The sequence below is a fragment of the Argentina silus genome (assembly GCF_951799395.1).
Source record: "Argentina silus genome assembly, chromosome: 7".
NCBI classification, from domain to species: Eukaryota; Metazoa; Chordata; class Actinopteri; order Argentiniformes; family Argentinidae; genus Argentina; species Argentina silus.
Window position 1 is genome coordinate 13,871,528 of NC_139661.1, and position 17,716 is coordinate 13,889,243.

The 17,716-nt window shown below is 46.9% G+C and overlaps 1 protein-coding gene across 2 annotated transcripts in view; it reads left to right on the forward strand.

The window, feature by feature from the left end:
* sema6a (sema domain, transmembrane domain (TM), and cytoplasmic domain, (semaphorin) 6A) overlaps positions 1 to 16,935 on the forward strand; it is a 94,736-nt gene extending 77,801 nt beyond the window's left edge. Inside the window, exons 18-20 of one of the 2 annotated variants that reach the window (XR_014554304.1) lie at positions 1,692 to 1,847; positions 12,330 to 16,378; positions 16,422 to 16,935. Coding sequence is in view for 1 of the 2 variants with exons in the window: in XM_083673200.1 (XP_083529326.1) it covers positions 1,692 to 1,847; positions 12,330 to 13,486 (1,313 nt within the window). In the remaining variant the exon portion in view is untranslated. Of the gene's footprint in view, positions 1 to 1,691; positions 1,848 to 12,329 lie in introns of both variants that reach the window. The other variant, XM_083673200.1, reaches the window with a different exon arrangement.
* Positions 16,936 to 17,716: the final 781 nt, after the last annotated feature.

Sequence of the window (17,716 nt, forward strand, 5' to 3'; positions counted from 1 at the left end):
GTAGACCAAAGGCAACAATTCCCTCCCCGCACGCACGCACACACACACACACACATTTACACACGCACACACACACACACAGGCACCCACACACGCACTTACACACGTGCTTACACACGCACACACACAGGCACCCACACACGCGCTTACACACGCACACACAGACACCCACACACGCACTTACACACACACACACACACACACATTTACACGCACACACACATGCACGCCACCACCCACACCCTCCTGGGGTAGTGTGTTAAAATGGTTTAGTGTTGGCCGTCCTGATTAACATAGGGACTGTTTATCTCAGCACGTCCGCCCAGCCAGCCCTTCCTATAGGCGGAGGCTGAAGTTGAGGCATTTAATGGCGGACGCGGGACGATAACATGATTAACACGCTCCTGTCAGCAGCCAGGGAGACGTGCAGGCTCCAGCCAAGAGGACGCTAGTACAACGCAGCCCAGAAGACAGACACATCACAGGGCAGCGCCGGGCCTGAGGCCTGCCTTAATCCTGTAGCTGTGTTCTGGTAGTTTCTTTAAACACTTCCATCCACGGCCAGTGCTGTGGTGTAGCCTGCCTTTAAAGTGCCACTACGGGATCATTTGTCAGCCCACGGTGCTAAACGTGGCGCTAACGAGCAGATACCGGTCCCCGTCACGTGCCCTTGGTGCGTGTGCGTGTGCGTGTGCGTGTGCGTGTGCGTGTGCGTGGGATTCCACGCAGCTCAATACAAAATGAAAGTGAGACTTAACAGTACTGCTGCTTCAAAAGTTGCTTCTGATAAACAAGCGATTCTGTGGCCGAATATACAAACTACACATTGACCCTCCGGACCAAAACAAGGTTTAAAAAAAAAAAAAAAGAGTGATATAGACGTACCATAGCTACTCTTTACTGGAGTGTTACCAAGGATAACGGAGGTGTGAAGTCTTAATTACCCCTGGTATGATTGATTGGGTCCTGTTGTTATCATTCTACTAAATATAGAAGATGGATAGGCAGGGGTGGGGGAGGGAGTGAGAGATGGAGAGAGAGAGAGAGAGAGATAGAGAGGGAGAGAGAGATAGAGAGGGAGAGAGAGAGAGAGAAGGGTAGGGAGGAGAGAGGGTTTTCTCTTGCCCTTCATATCCAAGGTTTGGCTCCCTGAGGTGTGTGTGTGTGTGTGTGTGTGTGTGTGTGTGTGTGTGTGTGTGTGTGTGTGTGTGTGTGTGTGTGTGTGTGTGTGTGTGTGTGTGTGTGTGTGTGTGTGTGTGTGTGTGTGTGTGTGTGTGTGTGTGTGTGTGTGTGTGAGAGGGCTATGTTCTGCCACCGTGACATGTGAGTGAGAACAGGAGTGCCTCTCTGCAGAGATGAACGCCCTCCTCTCTCACACAGCAAGGTCACCGCTCTCTGGAGAGACACACACACACACACACACACACACACACACACACACACACACATACTTACTAATGAGGTGCCCAGGGTGGCCAGAGAGAGACACTTTGTTGCTTTGTGTGTGTGTGTGTGTGTGTGTGTGTGTGTGTGTGTGTGTGTATGTATGAGTGAGAGAGAGAGAGAGAGATAAAGATAGTTTGTGTGTGTGTAAGAGAGAGAGAGAGAGAAAGAGAGAGAGAGAGAGAGAGAAAGAGTGTGTGTTTGTGTGTGTGACTACACAGAGAGTTAACCAGTGTTGTGTCCAGCAGGCCACCCCACCCACCCCCTCCCCACCACGGCCCACCCTCCGGCCAGCGGACCACTGGGGCGGGGCGGTCTGGTGGAGCAGCAGGACCCCCCCATGCCCTCAGATAAGAGGGACCCGTATATGGCCGTCCCCTCTCAGACCCAGCAGGAGGCCAATGGTAAGCCTTGGAATGGAAGAGTCCATTTCTCCTGTGGTGGGGGGAGGGGGGTGGGGGGGGGAGGATTTACAGTGTGCCTTCTTCCAGCTGACCAGCCCAGAACTGTAACGGTGTCGGGGGAAACAAATTGCCTCGCCCCAGAGGGAGAGAGAGAGAGATTTATTAAAACGTAGGACCGTAATGTCCCAGGGGAGCCTGCGACATCCACGCCATTACGCTCCAGAATGAGGGAAGATTGCAGTGTGTTTATTTCCACAAGAAAATTGGCCCTGCTTTGTCTCGTTCCTACAACACACTCACACACACTGACACATTGACACACACACACACACACACACACACCACACACACACTGACACATTGACACACACACACACACACACACACACACACATTGACTGGCCTTTTCTGCGGCGGTGACAACACACAAGGCTCAAGGTCAATGTAGAATAAACCACCACACATAAAGACCAGAGACAACACAGCTGGGACCAAACAGCACACAGGTTGATCAATGTCCCTCCCTCTCATAGACCCGGGATATGACCCATTAGAAATCCCATTACAGCAAATATTACAAGTAATGTGTCCTTGGGATATAACGTGAGTCACGGTAGGAGATGAGTAGATATTGATAATCAATAACGATGATTGGGGGTGACCGCTGGTCCTCATACACATGTTTCACGAGTGCAGACAGAGGTCCGTGTAAAGGTGAGGTCACCCACAGAAATAGAAATCTCATACAATTCCTCATATTATAAAATAGAAAACTGACAGTGTAGAAAATGTATTAAAGTCTCATATTTTATGGACCAGTCCAATAGCCACTGCTATGTGTATGTATGTACAGATACATTGTATGTGTGTTCCATGAATCCTAGTTCTATGAGGTGAATTTAGTGAGGATTCTCTCTGGGGCGTGGCAGTGTGTTGGGCCTCCTGGGTAATGTAGTCCTGGAGTGTATTACCCCAGGGGGCTCTCTCTCCTCTCTCTGTATCGACCAATCCCTAATCAGCCCCTAGCCCATACGACCTATGACCTTGTGGAGAGTGGAGGGGACAGGATAGGTGTAATCAATATGGGAGAACTTCTGCGTAGCTTATCAGATGGTTGGGTACCATATATATATTTAGCTATATTGATTACACCTATCCAATCCTCTTGGACATCTGCTCGTGTATAGAGGGTATGGGCTAGGGGTATATTTGGGGTTTGGTAGACTGTAGGGCACCCAAACCTGGGTCGAACACCTGAAGGTGTCTGAGGTGTGCTTGATTTAGCACAGAGTTTGTAATCTGTACGAATTGAACCTGTTTGTAATCAGTAGTATCGCACCAAACAATCGAAACCAAGCGCACCTCAAATACTTGAGTGTTTCACATACATTGACAGAATGCTGGGTGTTTGTCCCAGGTGGTGAGGCAGCTGGAGGCAAGGACACCTGTAATCAGACCAGACGAACACAATGGTGGCAGAGACTACAGCATGCTTAAAGCAGCATCATCCTGGTGTTGCTAGCCTTGATGCCGTTAGCTGCGCAGGTGTTAGCATCACTCTGCCTGGGACAGGTGTTAGCATCGCTAGGTGTTAGCATCACTCTACCTGGGCAGGTGTTTGCATCGCTAGGTGTTAGCATCACTCTACCTGGGCAGGTGTTAGCTTAGCACCGCTCGGCTAACAGCAACAAGGTCTTCACATTCAAACAAAAGCTTCTCGCTGTTCTGTTTATGTTTTTTTTAATATTTTTTTATTAGTTTTTATTTCCCTCTACGACATTTGCTTGTCTCAGTATTATCAGTTCAATTTCAGCTTACGGTTATTTTTTTTCTTTTCTTTGTTTAATATAAAAGTGAGCTATGACGATATTGTCTGTTTTGGTTTGGTTTTCTGTGGAGTACAGTACTGTACATATTTTGCATGGCTTGGTTTTAAAACTACTGTATGGCTTTTTCCTTCTGTTTACGTTCCTGCTTTGGTTGCTTTGATGGTATTATATTATTATAAGCACAGTTTTGCCTTTATGCAGCTTACTGAGTCCCTGCATGGCAGATCAAGCACCACTGTCAACACTCCTCATCCTCACATCCTTATCCCTCCTTCTTCCTTCCTCCCCTCCTCCCTCCCTTCCTCCCTCCCTCCCCCCTCCCTTCCTTCTCCCTCCGTGAGCTCTGCAGGTGCATGTCTGTTGTCATAACTAGCTTGTGGTGCCAAATGTACTCTGAGAACAGTGAATCTGGTGACCTGAGTTCATACAGTATCTAACACATTAACATGATGCGCTCTGACAGTCGTTGTCTCTCCTCGTTAAGACAGAGTCGTCAAATCCAAATCTTAGCCAATGAACATGAATATGGATATGAATATTCTATTTCCACACTGCCCAAGTATGCCACATTCACAGCACATACAGTCAACAAATGTTCTTATTCACCAGGAGTATGACGATCAAAGTTAGGATTCTTGATTGTGTAAATATGAATATACGTTAATATACGTTTTGATTGGAAAATATAAATATTCCAAACTTATAATTCATAATTATAATTCAAGACCCCTACATTAGAATCCTCTCCAGTAGCAATTGGAGTTTTAAACTCCGAAAACTTCCTAGAGTATTTCCAGCTCCCTCTTGGTCAGATGCCTATCTGTTAATGAATATCCCAGTGCCATTAGGATAACACACTGCCGTAATTACAATTGGGAAAGTGGTGGAGAGTATTCTCCAAGCGGATATTTAACACTCCACCCTCCTGCCAGCGCACCATGTCCTCTTGTGTGGTGGCTGTGGTTTCTCAGTACATTTGAACACTGTTGTGGCTTGGCCTCATCTATCAGTGTGTGATATTACAGCCCCTCCCCTCCTCACCCCCACCCTCCGCCCTGCCTCCCCCGCCTCACCCCTTCTCCCTCATCTGCTGCCATTGTGAACAGTCTTCCCTTCCACAGGACTTTTCATCTGTTGAGATGGAACGTTCCAAGGCTGTACCTTATGTAGTGCAAATGTATTACTAACCATATTTATGGAGCATCCCTCCCTCCCTCCCTCCCCCTCCTACGTACTGGAGTCATATTCCCCCCCTCCCCCCCCGTCTGAGGGAATGAGTCCCGTCCTCCCCCCTCCCTCTCTCCCCCCTCCCTCCCCCTCTCTCCCCTGCCTCTCTCCGCGACCTGTAGCCATCTCTTTGGTGTCGCCCCAATTTATGGGTCCATTACAAAAGCTATCCAGACAGAGCAGGAGCGAGGGAGGGAGGGAGGGAGGGAGAGAGGGAGGGAGGGGTGGGGTCAAGAAGAGGGGATAGAGGGGGAAAGAGATAGAAAGAGAGGGGGATGAAGAGGAAACCAAGGTAGAGGGAGTGGAGAGAGAGAGAAGTGAGAAAACTGGATGGATAAATAGATAGATAGAGGGAGAGAAAGAAAGGGAGGGTGTGAAAGAGAGAGGGTGGAGGAGAGGATGAGCAGACGTTCTCTCCTGTAGCTCTGTGTTCTCCTAGGTCGTCTGATGCACACAGAGTCACAGTTCAAATCCTGTCTGTTTATCTGTCTGTATCTGTCTGTGTCTGTCTGTCTGTCTTTCTCTGTCTGTCCTCTGTCTGACTGTCTGTCTTTCTCTGTCTGTCCTCTGTCAGGCTGGCTGGCTGGCTTTCTGTCTGTCTGTCTGTCTTTCTGTCTGTCTGTCTCTCTGTCGTTCTGTCTGTCCACTAATTCTCACCTCAACTCCAGCAGGTCTGGAAGTGGCTGATATGAAAATGAAAATGAAAAGTCCAGTCTGAGCCAAGAAGGCTTTGGCGGTGTTAAAAGCACCAGGAGAGGCCGGTGGAGGTAGAAATGGGAGGACAGGCTCATTGTAATGCATGGAATGGAATGAGGAATGGTATCAAACACGTTTCATACCAATTCTCAATGCCTCATTCCGTTCCCTGCATTCCAATGAGGCTGTCGTCCCATTTTTACCTCCACCAGCCTCCCCAGTAAAAGACAAATATGTGTTTTGTGTCTTATTGTATCACAATACAGGGAATGTATTGTGTGTGTTCTATAACGCGGTGCACCAGATACTGAACATTCATGCAACTGAACACATTCAGTTCATCCACACAGCACTTTCCACCATTAGCATATTATATGGAAATGTGCTACTGTAGTTAAGCCTTTGAAAACATGGATTCATGAATACAATTTATTTTCTTATGATCAACAATATAATTCCTGTTTAGCATAGTCGCTGATCGTGGCTGTTTTCTCTTGTGTTTGTGATGAGATGAGAGACGAAGGTATTGTGATGTGATGATAGGCCTGGCGGTGTGGCGGTCTCATGACGAGGCACGGTGACACCTCCACCTAGGTGGTTATTTCTAGTCTTGGCACCCTGACACCTGCCTGTGTGTCATCGGAGATGGCGTCACCGCGCGGTAGGTCACCGGGGCCACAACCTTTTACTCCGAGAGGCCAATTATAATGCCGTCATACTAGTCTCTCCACGACAGGACTCAGGGCGCTCTGTGCGCTCCACACTGTCGAGTCTGTCACACGCAGCTTGTTCGGTGGTTACTGAGCCGTCAGAAGTGGGTGGTGCTGTCGGTGTCAGTGAAATGACATTGCTGGCAGGTCGTAGCATCAATCAGATATCACAAGGGAGCACCATCCCCGTTTTTAACATTTTAAAACTTCAAACAAGCTTTTGTTTTTTCTAACTTTTTTGTTTTTTAGGCAACTTCTAAAGTTTGCTCCAACTTCTAACTAATTAGTTCGCTTCCGTAAACAACTCTGGGATGAAAATGAAAAACAACAGCGTGGGGGTGAGGGAGGAGCTTTCTCAGGCTCAGTACAATTTCGTCTTTCCTGTTCTAGGAAGATCACATTGGGTGTTTTATTTGGGTCTCCACCTCAGAATGCCCATATAAGGATAACAGGCGTTGTGTCTGAGATACCTCGCCTGAGTAAAGAAGCCACCACAGCCTCACCACTGAGATAAGAAGATTGGAAAGTCAGTAATGTGATTCTAAATCAAGTAAATAACGATTATAATCTAAATTACCAACACAGTCTTACTGCAACACTGAGGTCTATCACTTTGGAAAGTCACCTGTGCGATTCTAAATCAAGTAGATAACGATTACAATGATAAAATACCAACACAGCCTCAACACTGACTCTAGACTCTCAGACTGGAGAGAAAGCTACAGGGTGATATTTTTAATAAAGTAAATAATAAAACTCGTGAAAAAAATAAGGACCTCACTGCTCACGGATATATTTGCTATATTGTACCTCTGAATAGCTCCAATTCCTCAGGAAACGTATGAGTACACATCGTTGTCTGTGATTATTTAGCTTAACCGAATGAACAATGATATGCCGTCTTCTGCACGGTCAAAAAGTATTTATTTATAGAAATGTTCAATAATAATGTCAGCAAAGGTCTGTTCTCTGCAACGTGACGTACTTCCCTCCCTCACAGTTGTTCAGGCTTCAAGCCCTGGGCTTCCTGCCCCTCTGGTGGTAGTCTGTATTGTGTTGTCCCTGCAGGTCCTTGTTACCCTCCACTCTCACACATACACACACACACTCACACACTCACACACACACACACACACACACACACACACACACACACACACACACACACACACACCCACCCACACAGCTTCTCTGCGTCGACCATTAGTGAAAAAGAGGTCTTTCCTCTTTTGTCTTTCTCAGCATTGGGTTAACATGTGAACCATATTCTTTTATTTCACAACTAATTGAGCTCCAATTACATGACTAATGAATCTGCACACCTAGATCTCCACATAACGGACCTGAACACAATGTCCTCAATCAGAGAAAGACAAAGCCTTCCATCTGTAATAGTTTTTGACAAAATGAGTCTGAATCGGTGCATAGTTACTGTGACTCGGTATGTTTGGTACAATCAACAACATGAATGTCCTCTTAGGGGGGCTCCCACAGGAGGGTTCCTCCCAAGGAAATATTGAAATATTAAAATATTAATTTTAATATAAAATACTTTAATATCAAAATATGCCCCTCTTAGGCTGTAGTAAAGCAGCAAAATCTCCAGATACAGTAATAATTTAATGCATTTTAAGCAATGTATGATTAATTCAGTGCAATACCTAATATGTACAGAAAAGATCATCCATGAATACACATCAGTTGAGAGAACCACTCAGTCTACAATCAGAGTTCCCTCTCAGATCAGCTCTGGGTTGATTAAGCATGCCTTAGGGCTATCCATGGAGGTGGAAGGGTTTGTATCCATTAGTAATGCCTGAGATATGTGATGAGATAATTAGGCATTAACTGGCTGTAACTGCTTCACCCTTATGATGCTACAGTAGCGACTAGCATACAGCATGAGACATAGAACCTGATGTTATAAATATAGTATAGAACAGAGTACAGTGATGAATTAAACAGCTACGCCTTCCTATCCATTGAAAACATGATCATGATTATGAACCTATCAACCACTCGTGTTTGATACCATTCCTCATTCCGTTCCATGCACTACCACAAGCCCGTCCTCCGATTTCTACCTTTGCCAGCCTCCCTCTGCTATGAGCATAGCGAGAGGGCCAACATGAGGGAGGTAAACCCAGATGCTGTAAACATCATTATAAATCACAGTCCATCTGCCAGGACCCCAATCACCTCCTCCTCCCCCAAGTCTAACAGATAACCACCATGACCTCGTACTCTCTCCGTCTCTGGAGGCTTTAAACAGGGCGGCCATCATTACTCTCTGAGCACAATAAATGTAACCTCAAAGGGTTTGCCAGTCATCCTCCCTTCCACTCAATTGGGTTTGTATCACCCCGGCTTGTGGGCTGTAGCCCCTAGCCCGTCAGCGTGTGGTGTGGGGGTGACACATCATTGAACACGGCTCGGGCCCGAGAGATTTTATCATTCTCAGACAACGCCTTTGTCTCTAATGGCTGCAGTCAGAAGCTAAAGCCCTCCACAACCCCGCTCTGATGTAAAACTACCTTTGAAGTCCCCCAGCAGACAAAGCCGGCACTATAGGAGTCAGAAGGGAACCCGGGGTCCCTTCTCTCGAGATTAAACGAGAGTCTTGTGAGAGAGTTCACACTTCTATGTCACAGACGATGACAATGTTTCTCATTTACGAGTGAGTAAGTTACAGACTTGTTTTGACAGTTAGAAATATCTGAATATCTGAATGGTGTGCTAGATACAGTATCTTTGTGTTGTACTGTAGCTTGAGGCTATATGAAATTCAAAGTTTAAATGGCCTTTTTAAGAAAAGTGTTCCTCTGGTGGCCTTTCACACACAAGCAGCAATCTGAAAAGGAAGACTGTCTCTGTATATTGCCCAAGATAACATTTATTCAAGGCAGAAGAAAATCTATATGTATATATAAGTATGTTATTATATGTTGTTTTTGATACTCTGGTTCTCAAGGTCAACTTGGAACGATTGAGTTGTGAGAAGTCACAGTGACAAGAGTTTATGCTAGGGTTATGAATGCGTTTTTCAGATGACCAAAGCCACCATGATTTAAAAGCCTGGAGTCCTTGGATCTAGCTAAGTAGCCCAAGCCTGGTCTGGTGTCCTCTCTGGTCTTTGAAGTTAAGATGAGAAACAATTGACTTCATACATGAAAGATAGAAATCTTCAAAGGTCTGGGGAGAGGGGAGGCCTTGGGGTTGGATTTAAATACCCCCTAGTGTAGTTCCTCCTGGCTGGGGAGGGGGGCAGGGGGGCGGGGGCCAGGGGAGAGGGAGCCCTGGGCTGGTTAAAGAGGGCCTTAGCCTCACTCCTACGTACGCTGCCTGGGATAAAGACAGACTAGACTGCCAGCTCTGCTGCTCTCCTCCCTCCATCACTGGGACTTGGCTCCTGACAGCCTTAACCCTCGGACTGTGTTGCTCTAATGTGAAATCCAACTCTTTGAGGGAGGAAAAAAAGTTACTCCACGATTAACGTCCGTAAAGTCAATGTCAAGAAAGTTTTCTCACAAAGTTTTCCGTGCCCCTCTGTAAGTAAGCAAGAGCAACAGAGACATACATATTTACGTTTCAGAAGGATTATGGAATGAGCTCTTTCTTGCCAGAAGACTGTTAATACGCTCCCCGTTTCTTTTTCAAAGTAAATATTTCCAGAGATTTTAGTGCCGCTAACCTCAAGCGCTGTATGGTTATCTCCTCAACGCTTTTATTTATCTTTGAGTCCAATGTCTCAGTCCGACGCTTCTAAACACTCAAAAAGACTCAAATCGTCTGATGTCATTTCTGTCACTAGACAATAACTCACAGAGACCACAGTTCTGAATTACAGCGTAGCGTCCCCTATCGAAGGGAAAGGCTGTGTACTCTTGAAGCCACCGAAGCGGCAACAGAGGCGTGTGAAAAACTGCAATGCAGAAGAAGAAAGTGAGAGAGGAATGAAAGAACAGAAGTATCTCTCCTCAGATGTAACCATGTTCAGACGAGAAGCAGATGTTTCTTCTATAAGCAGGTCGTTTAATCATCTGAGACACCGTCCTAACATCGTCATTGCTGAATAGCGCTCTCCAGATAGTACACATCACTCCGCACACACACACTATCTGTACGGCGACACCTTCGCTGATAAGCACTCTATTTGGCCTGAAAAATGAAGAAAACTAGTAAATCGAACAGGGTTTTTTATGATGAATTAGAGCTCTGACTGAGGCAGGATGACAGATGTAAGTTCCACAGACATTCACCAGCCCAGCTTTCTTCACAGCCAGTCTGTGAGGAGAGATAACTGTGGGTCTGTGTAGCGTCGGTGGAGAGATACAGACATCTCCATCCTCTCCCTCTGTAACACGACCAAGCTGAAGACCTAAACATGACTTCATATGGTTTCATAAGACACGCGTAATCCTCATCACACCTCCTCCCTTTCATGAGTGATGGTTGTCGAGACTTGTAGGTGCTGTACTGTAGCAGATGTACAGGGCAGTGCAGCAGACATGATGAAAGCCACCTGTCGAACCCTCCCTCTAATGTAACCGATCTCAGATGGGGTCGTAGGTCATGAGTGAACAGGCATAATAAATCTCCCCCTGGTGAGTGCCATGCTGGAAGGTATGTCTTCATGTTACTGGAGGAAGGAACATGGACCAGGATTAGATATCACACACATCAACTGGCTGGAGGTTAGCCTAGTCCTAGCTCTGTCTCTGTGTTCTAGGACAGATCAGAACACAATACAATAGAGTTCTAGAATAGATATAGTTCCAGAATAGAATAGAAGAGAGTTCTAGAATACAATATACACTCACTAAACACTTTATTAGGAACACCTGTACACCTTCTCATTCATGGAGGTGGTGTAATGGTGTGGGGAATGTTTTCTTGGCACACTTTGGACCCGTTAATACCAATCAATCATCGCTTGAATGCTACAGCCTATTTGAGTATTGTTGCTGACCATGTGCATCCCTTCATGGCCACAATTTACCCATCTTCTAATGGCTACTTCCAGTATGATAATGCGCCATGTCACAAAGCAAAAGGTTCTTCAATGGCCTTCCCAGTCGTCAGATCTGAATCCAATAGAACACCTTTGGGATGTGGTAGAATGGGAGATTCACAGCTTGAAAGTGCACCTGGAAAATCTGCAGGAATTGCATGATGCAATCATGTCGTCATGGACCAGAATCTCAAAGAAATGAATCTCGTGGAATTTTGAGAGCAAAGGGAGGCCCGACCCAGTATTAGTATAGTGTTCCTAATGAAGTGTTTAGTGAGTGTAGTTATAGAATAGAGTAGAGTTATATAGAATATATGTAGTTCTACAATAGAAGAGAACCTGATTGTAGAGTTGATGACTCCATAATGGAGTAATGGCCATTTCATTATTACAACCAACCCAAAGCAGTTTCACTTTCTCCAATATTATTTCCCCATTGCTACAATGCCATATAATCTATTTTTTCTTCTGCTGTGTGATTAGATCAGCCCTTTAGTGGCCTATAAATGCCTGTCTCTGTGTGAATCACCGGCCCTGGAAAATGTCCCTCTCTGTAATTTACAACCCGACTCATTTGATTAAGAGTCTAATCACTGGTTTTTAATATATTCTCTGATTTATGAGATTGGGTCGTACCTTTTATGAAAAGAGTCCAATTTGCATCTATGGAAGTCTAGCGTGGCTATTGAACGTTCTTTTTATCTGCACTCATATAATTTTTTCATTTCAGCTGAGGTTGTTATCTTTGAATGCTTTTAGAAACCATAACTCCGCAACTGCCATTTTTACAACAGAACATTTTGTGAAAGGCTGTGTCTTAGCAAATAACATTTCCTCAAAACTGGCACTATAAATGTCTGCTCTGGATAAGCCATTGAACAGGAATGCTTCCTCATTTATGCTTCATTCGCCGATTAATTTCAACCATTTTCTCTTTTTCCAGAAACATCATTTATCACTCATTAATTTTGCTCATGGATTCAAATCATCTCATCCTTCTCTCCCGCAGGTGTCATCCGCGAGAGTTACCAGAAGGGGCGTGACCAGCTGGTCCCTGTCACCCTATTGGCCATCGCCGTCATCCTGGCCTTTGCCATGGGCGCCATCTTCTCCGGCATCATCGTCTACTGTGTGTGCGACCACCGGCGCCGTGACGTGGACCCAGCGGGCCGCAAAAACAAGGACACCCTCCGACGTGGGTCCATGAACAGTGTCACCAAGCTCACGGGCCTGTTCGAGACCCAGGCCAAAGATGGCCGACCCGAAGCCATCCTCACCCCTCTGATGCACAACGGGCGCCTCACCAATGGCAAGATGCTGATCAAGGCGGACCAGCACCACCTGGACCTGGCGGCACTGCCCACCCCGGAGTCCACCCCCATGCAGCCCCGCCGCAAGCCCAGCCGGGGCAGCCGCGAGTGGGAGAGGAACCAGAACATTATCAACGCCTGCACCAAGGACCTCCCGACCATGGGCTCGTCCCCGGTCATCCCCACCGACCTGCCCCTGCGGGCCTCGCCGGGCCACATCCCCAGCGTGGTGGTCCTCCCTCTCCCCCAGCACCAGCACCAGCTCCAGCACCCGCAGGCCTACCAGCACGAGTACGTGGAGCAGCCCCACCGCAGCGACCTGAGCCTGGACGACCAGGGCGCCACGCTGGAGTACAAGACCCTGAAGAGCCCCTGCCACAGCCTCAGCCTGGCGGACGGCGAGGGCCTCCCACCCCGCGTGCCCCAGAGGGAGGCCTCCCTGGTCACCATGCCCCCTGCCGTGCCCCAGATGGGCAAGCGCCTGGAGGTCCACTCCTCCGTCTATGGCCACGACTACAAGCGGGGGTACCCACTCCACAAAGGCAACAGCGGCGGCGGCAGCTCCTCCTCTTCCTCCTCCTCTTCCTCTGCCCTCAGGAAGCACAACACCAACTCGTCCAACTCCTCCCACCTGTCCAGACACCAGAGTTTTAACCGTGTGGAGACCCCCCCGCCAGCCCCCCAGAGGGTGGACTCCATACACATGACCTCCCAGGGCATGTCCCTCTCACGGCAGGCTAGCATGAGCTCCTACGGGTCCCTGCCTCGCGGCGGGGGGAAACACCTCAAGCCCGACGTCCCGCCCAAGCCCTCCTTAATGTCCCTCTCCATGAAGACCACTGACTCCTGCACATAGTCAGACCAGCACGCTAACCGAGAAGAGTTCCTGCATACAGCGAACACACGACTGCGTCTCCCGCCTGTCTTTCGGTCTGTGTACAGCAAAAAAAAAATGCAACACACTCTTTTTTTAAAAGGAAAAAAAATGTTTTCTTTTTTTTTTTTTACATATATATATGTAAATATTATACAAAATGGTTGTCGTTGTCGTTTGTTGTTGTTGATGATGATGAGCTCAGGCTGTTGTTGTTTACTCTCCCGGCTCCTCTCTAAACAAACGGAACACTCGCTACCTTCCGAGAAGAGAAAAATGACTTTCGTAAATATTACATCGTCGACGAGCGGATGACGACGCGTCTCTCTCTGCCCTTGTAGCGTCCAGTATGGCGGCCGTGTTTTGACTTTGAACACAGCCGCGACCTGACTGATGTTTTAAATGTTTTCCTAACAGACTGCTAAAAGCACACGGTGGAGAAGCAGCAGCAGCGGTTGTTGTATGTACATTGAGGACTGGGATGTGTCGTCCCAGAGTGTCCGGCCGAGCAGTGGGCATTAGGACCCAGCGGCGAGCTCAGAACTGGAATTGAACAGAACAACAGTTTACTGTGAAAGGCCTGTCAGTGTTACAGTGTTGCAGCTTTCTGGACTCAGCAATCATCAACGTTCTGACCCGCCCCAGGCGTAAACCACACACCCGGGTCGGTCCCGGACCGTCTTCTACTGTACTGGTTACTGAAATAACACATGACTATTAATACTAATAGCTTGTTGTATTTATTTTTAATAAGTGCTTTTGAAGAAAAAAATACAAACAACAAAAGACTGACTTTTTAGGCTCCGAGTGAGAGAGTGAGAGAGAGAAAGAGAGAGAGAAGAGATCTTTTTAATATTGATTAATCAAGTGTGAAAAATTATTTAAAGTCATTTAACTGGAGCCAGAACAACGTTCTTGACAACTGAAGGTCCGCTAGGTCTCCCTGGGGACTCAGGGGGGCTTTGAAGCTTGAGATGATACGAGCCCTCTGATTGGAGGAGATATTTATTTAATGGTGCCAGATGGGACTAACATGGAGATGAATCCTCCCGTACTAACGCAGTCAGAGAACACAGACACCACCCCCGAAACTCACCTTCACCCCTCCTCCACTGGCCTTTCCCATTGGTCATCTCTTTTCAGCGCTGTGGCTTTGCCTCAGTAACCTCTCTCCTGATTGGCTCACTGTCTCACTGAGGTCACTAACCTCTCTCTCCCCCGATTGGCTAGGTGCCATTAAGGTTCACAATTTTTTGTGCAAGAGAAAAGTGCAAAGAGAGAGAGAGAGAGAGAGAGAGAGAAAACCCCCCAGAAACATTGAATTCTACATACAGTACAGTACACACACACACACACACACACACACACACACACACACACACACACACACACACATACGCTCAGACAAAGAGAAGTGTGTGCATGTTGTTGGCCTCCTGCCAGGTTTGGAGAGCATCCATCTTGGCAGGTCCTGAAACGTATCATTACCCCCTCCCCCCCACTCCACATAGCCCCTCTGATTGGATTACATCTGTTTAATAGCCTGTTTCTCTTCCACATGTAAATTTGTGCCTTACACCCCGAGTAGTGACTATTACTTTAGCTGTTTTAACTCTCTGTTTCCTCGTAGTAATTTCTTCTTATCATATCAAATTTCCCTGGTTTGATAAAAAGGCAAATAAAGAATGTAGGTGTTCTTGTTGTAATTCTGATCCCTCCACATATACACATTGCAGGGGGGGGAGGGGAGGGGAGAGGAGACCCCCCCCCCCACAAACGTCAATCTTTGTGGTTCATTTCTGATTGTGCCAATGACGCGCGCTTAAAGCAGCCCTCTTGTTGTTCCGGCTGTGTCGACGATGTTGTGAGTGTTTTTTTTTAGTTTTTTTTAATTTTATTTCACACGATTAAAAAAAAAGTCCTGGTATTTGTTTTTGTTTTTATTTTTGTTTTTTTTGTTGCTGTTTTGATTGGAGTGATAATTAATGTATGTTTCTTGAGAGGGGCCTCTTCTTTGGGTCTTGCTGGTGCACTGCAATAATCAATAATAATAACCCTAATGATCAGTAACGAGGAAGGTATCAGAAAGGCGTTAGTATGCTGTACGGTCGTGGCAGGCTCCTATGGTGACCATGACAACACTCAGCAGTGACATGCAGGCTGGTTCCTGTTCCTGAGGATGATGAGACGTTCTTGTACGTAATTTAACCTGTTTTTTTTTTTGTTTTTTTTAAACGTTTTGAGGAGGATTATTAGTAATTTAATGTACTAACTCTTGATATCAAGGACGGTCCTGTGAATGAGAGTGTAATCAACCAATCTGACCCCTTTTTTTCACTTTTACTTTTACTTGATGATGAAACACTTTTTTATTGACCACTTCTCCCTGTCCCCAAATCAACAGAGCACTCCCCTAGTATCGTCGTGTATGTAGATAGGTGAGTTTCCTGATCTCAAGCAGGTCCCCCGCTCTAAAATGGGTTAAGTGAACACAGCCAACGCGTGTTAGAACGTGAGCGGTTGTGAGGACCGTATGTGTTAACCCGACTAACGTGTACATAGACGCTTGTAGGGCTCCACAGCTGCCGTGACTGACAACTGCGTCATCCATCAGATTAGGCTTCTAGTTGACGGGAAGGTCATCAGAATCATAGAAATATACTTATATATACTATTGAATGGGCCATAGCCTCTCTCAGAGCATGGCGGTTGGTTCTGATAATTGTATTTCTATGATCGGGTGGTGAACCTCCCCTACAGTATCGTCAGTAGTGCAGACCACGCCTCTCTTGGCCGGGATCTCTCTGGTTCTCCCCGGGCCCTGGGCCTAGGCATGACTAGGATCTCTCTGGTTCTCCCGGGCCCTGCGTCCAGGTGTGACTGGGATCTCTCTGGTTCTCCCGGGCCCTGGGCCCAGGTGTGACTGGGATCTCTCTGGTTCTCCCGAGCCCTAGCCCAGGCGTGACTGGGTCTCTCTGATTCTCCCGGGCCCTGGGCCCAGGCGTGGCTGGGATCTCTCTGGTTCTCCCGGGCCCTGGGCCCAGGCGTGGCTGGGATCTCTCTGGTTCTCCCGGGCCCTGCGTCCAGGTGTGACTGGGATCTCTCTGGTTCTCCCGGGCCCTGGGCCCAGGTGTGACTGGGATCTCTCTGGTTCTCCCGGGCCCTGGGTCCAGGCGTGGACAGCGAGGTTCTTTGCTGTGTGCCTTGTGTCTATCACCCTTGCTATACACTGCTAGATGCAACTGAGTCAGACTCTCAACTCTCGTTTTGAAACTTTGTAAGCTTGTAAGATATTGTGATGTCGTCACAAGGTTTTTTGCCCCCCCCCCCCCCCCCCACTCCACTTCCTTAACATCAGATTCACAGCTTAATGTAATGTTGTAAAGAAAATCTCTCTTTAATAAATGCAAAATGTAATAAAAAAAATAAAATTCTTGTCATGAAGATTGTTGTGTTTTCCTTGGCTACCCTGTGCATGTTGTGAGATATATAGAGAAAAACATTCTGAAAAAGCTGCTACTGTATCTTGGATAATACAGTAGTACACTGAATAGGTAGAAGTGTTGTAAGTTCAGCCAGGGTTAGAATTTCAGGGGGGTTGAGCCCCCCCCATAATAATTGAAATGTCAATGTGGGGTCCCTCGCCAAAACAAATGATTTCCATTGGGCCCACCCAGGAGTCTGTATAATACAAAAACCCTGCTTCCAACCTCTGAGAAGAAAAGGCTGCCTCCTGATATTGGAACAGCAGGGTAGAATATAACTATTCTTAAACATTTGGAAGACGCCTGGCTCTAGTGTTCGCACACCTAGATGAATGAAAGTCCCTTCAACCTCTGGGAAAATCCAGTCTTGACTTTGATTAAACAGTGATGTGATAAGATAAGGTGGCTATAGTCATCTAGCTTTGGCATCGTGTGTAGCCTCGGAACACAAGAAAGGAACACTTGAAAAACACGCTGTTGATGTAAGATCTAGTGTTCATTGTTGACTGTGAGTGAGCTTGTATAAACAGGGTGATATGGATCAGCCTGGAGTCTTGGCAGGTGCGGGCCGACAGAACAGGTCGGGGTCGGTCAGCGTCACCTGTGTGACTCTCAGGTGAGTCATCCGTGAATGTGCGGGGGGGGATTAGGTTATGAATGAGCAGTGCTAATGGTCCTTGATGTTATTGTTCAAACACACACAGTCATACATTGTTCATTCACCTTT